Source organism: Gekko japonicus, unplaced genomic scaffold (genome assembly GCF_001447785.1).
Source record: "Gekko japonicus isolate JY-2015 unplaced genomic scaffold, Gekko_japonicus_V1.1 scaffold131, whole genome shotgun sequence".
NCBI classification, from domain to species: domain Eukaryota; kingdom Metazoa; phylum Chordata; class Lepidosauria; order Squamata; family Gekkonidae; genus Gekko; species Gekko japonicus.
Genome location: NW_015167061.1, coordinates 1,196,949 through 1,200,016, shown reverse-complemented (window position 1 = coordinate 1,200,016; position 3,068 = coordinate 1,196,949). Strand labels below are relative to the sequence as shown.

Sequence of the window (3,068 nt, the reverse complement as noted above, 5' to 3'; positions counted from 1 at the left end):
CAAGATCGCAGCCTTGGGGGGGGCGGGGGGGGGAGAACGGTGCGCAGCGGGACTTCTGCCTGGCGCCTTTCCGCACCCCGAATCCCCCGCTTTTACGGTAGGCCGCAGGGCCGAGGGGAGTTCCGCCCCGGTGGGGTGCAGCTGCCGCCCTTACGGCGGTGTAGCGGAAATCTCTGGGGTCTCCCCCGGCGAAGGCGCTCTCCTCGCCTTTCCTCCGGTCTGGTTAGACGGGAGTCCCCACTTCGGACGGCGGGAAAGGCGTTCCGGTCCCCGGCGCAAACTGTCCCCCGAAGTGGGCTGCGGATGAGGCCCGCAGCGGGGAGCGGCTTAATCTCGCTGTAGCACCTCGGGAGGAAAGGGGCCGGGCGGTTCAGACACGGAAGGGACTTTTGCTCCGGGTAAAAAGCGGGTAGACTCGAGACCGGGCAAGACCCTGACCCCGCGAGCATCCTCCCCAGGGGTTGACTGAGCCCGATCCGCCGCAGGTTCGCGCGGAAGAAAGCCCCACGCACGGACCATCCTGAGCTCCAGGGGCCTGGCTCCGGGGCAAGCGTGTAAGCAGGGGCGCGCGGGGTGGGGAGCAGTGTTCCCTCTAAGCTGAGTTAGTGTGAGCCGGCTCACAGTTTTTTAGCCTCCGGCTCACACATTTTGGTCTTGGCTCAGGAAGGAGGGCTCCAGAGCGAACTAATTTACGCAGCAGCCAAATCGCTCGCTCCCAACTTTAATGCCAGGCGCTCACAAAGCAGAATTTTTGCTCACGGGACTCCACAGCTTAGAGGGAGCCTTGGTGAGGGGTTAGCCCAACGGGATCCACTCCGGTTCCTTCGCAGATGTGGGTTCTGCACTGAGTAGTGGGACAGGCGCAGGGAAGCGACGGAGACACCCCTCTCTAGAAAGGTCTCAGAACGGGGTGGGGCTTCCTGCCAGGCCCGGGAGGCACCGCCGCCTCGCCTCGCCTCACCGGGCCGCCGCTCCTCCTCTCTCCCTCCGCAGTCTCCACGCCGCTGGGCCAAGGCCGGGTCAACCAGCTCGGCGGGGTCTTCATCAACGGGCGGCCGCTGCCCAACCACATCCGCCACAAGATCGTGGAGATGGCCCACCACGGGATCCGGCCCTGCGTCATCTCCCGGCAGCTGCGCGTCTCCCACGGCTGCGTCTCCAAGATCCTCTGCCGCTACCAGGAGACCGGCTCCATCCGCCCCGGGGCCATCGGCGGGAGCAAGCCCAGGGTGAGTCGGCGAGGGGCGGAGGTCCCGCTCGGGAAGAACCCAACGCCGCCTGGGATGGAGGGGGGCGCGTTTCCCTGCGGGGAGACCCCGGCGCCACAGCCGCGCCGAGCTCACCCGGGCCGGGGGCTGCTGGCGGTCTGCTCCGGCTTCGCCCGACTCGCGCCTGGCTCCGGTTCCTCTCGAGCCATCCCTTCGGGGCGGGAAGGGGAGGGGGAACCCGCTCGGCGTCCCTCGCCTGCTTCTCCAAACGGATCCGAATTAAGGGGGTTCGATGCAGGTTTGCTCGGAAAGTCAATCTCGCTCCCTTCTCTGGGACTTCTTCCCCGGTCCATATGAACCCGGGAGCGAAATTCTTTCCCGGAGAGTCGAAAGAAATGGCAGCGGCCAGTGGGGTACAGACTCGCGGTCGAGTGGGGACAGACCTTCAGGGTTATTCCCCCTCTGGCTTCCCGAGTGGGTTTTTGTGAAGTTCGGGAAAGGCCTGCGAGTCCAGTGTTCCCTCTATGGTGAGTCAGTGTGAGCTAGCTCGCAGTTGTGTAGCCTCCGGCTCACACATTTTTGTCTCCGCTCAGGAAGGAGGGCTCCAGAGCAAGCTAATTTACGCAGCGGCCCAATCGCTCGCTCACCACTCTAATGCCAGCCGCTCAGAAAGTAGAATTTTTGCTCACCAGACTCCACAGCTTAGAGGGAGCATTGCCTGCGGCGACAAATACTTTGCGCCTGGGGAGAAATCCCAGCCGGGGGACCCTTTTCCGACAGGACTGAGGGACCCCGAGCCAGCTGGAAGGCCTCACTTGGAAAACGTTTAAATTTAAAAGTGGATTTCTCTCTCTGCCCACCCCCCCCACCCCCGCCGACACCCTGCCCTGCCTCCTCCTGCCCCCCCTCCTCCTCAACCGCACGTTGGTCCCAAAAGCAGGTCGCGACTCCCGACGTGGAGAAGAAAATCGAAGAGTACAAGCGCGAGAACCCGGGGATGTTCAGCTGGGAGATCCGGGACCGGCTCCTGAAAGACGGCCACTGCGACCGGAGCACCGTCCCCTCAGGTGAGAAGGCAGCCTGGCCGGCGGAGGGGGAGGGAAAGGGATCCGTGTTGCCCTCTAAGCTGAGTGAGTGGAGACTTCAGATCCCTGGTGGGGGAGGACACCCTTGGCCCCCGGAAAGAGAGGGTGCTACGGACAAAAGGAGGCTAAGGCGCCTCTCCCCGGGCACGCCCTCTTTCGGCGTCCAGAAGGCCTGGATGTCCCTTCCTCAACCAATCTGGGGAAAGGCGGGGTGAGGGCGCTCTGCCTGGAGAGGCTAGCCTTCTGCGTGCAGGGATAGATCCAGGTCGGTCTGTAGCAGCAGCACAACGTTTCAGAGTCCAGTCAGGCACCTTGGAGACCCACCAAGTTTAATGCAAGGCCTGAGCTTCCCCGGGCACCCGCGCTTCTTCGGATAGGTGCAGAGATGTGATCACACAATACCTGGGAGAAGCCCTTCGGCTGTGGGGCTGGACCCCCAGAAAGGGGGGATGTTAAGGACAAGGGCCGCCAAGAAAGCATCTCTGGGCCCCTCTGATTCCCCGCCCCCACCCCCTTCCTGGCCCCTGCAGCCGCCATTTCGCCCGGGCCTTTAAAGGAAGTCAGAGGTGCTGCAAGAAGGTTGTCCTCGCAACATCTGCAAACCAGGAATTGAATAACGGAGAGGGTGTAATGGAGAGAAAATAAGGTGACGTGAAGGTTAACGAAGTCAAAATGGGAATCGTTTAGCCGCTATACATACGGGAAGACATTTGTCCAGAACGTGTCCTCTGCCGGTGGGGATGGAATTGGTGGGGGGGGGGGTCTGTTTGATTGT

General features: G+C 62.8%; 1 protein-coding gene across 1 annotated transcript in view; it reads left to right on the top strand.

Annotated features, from left to right (window-relative positions):
• PAX7 (paired box 7) overlaps positions 1-3,068 on the top strand; it is a 161,489-nt gene that overhangs the window by 422 nt on the left and 157,999 nt on the right. Inside the window, exons 2-3 of the mRNA XM_015412561.1 lie at positions 994-1,229; positions 2,149-2,275. Of these exons, the coding sequence (XP_015268047.1) occupies positions 994-1,229; positions 2,149-2,275 (363 nt within the window). The remainder of the gene's footprint in view (positions 1-993; positions 1,230-2,148; positions 2,276-3,068) is intronic.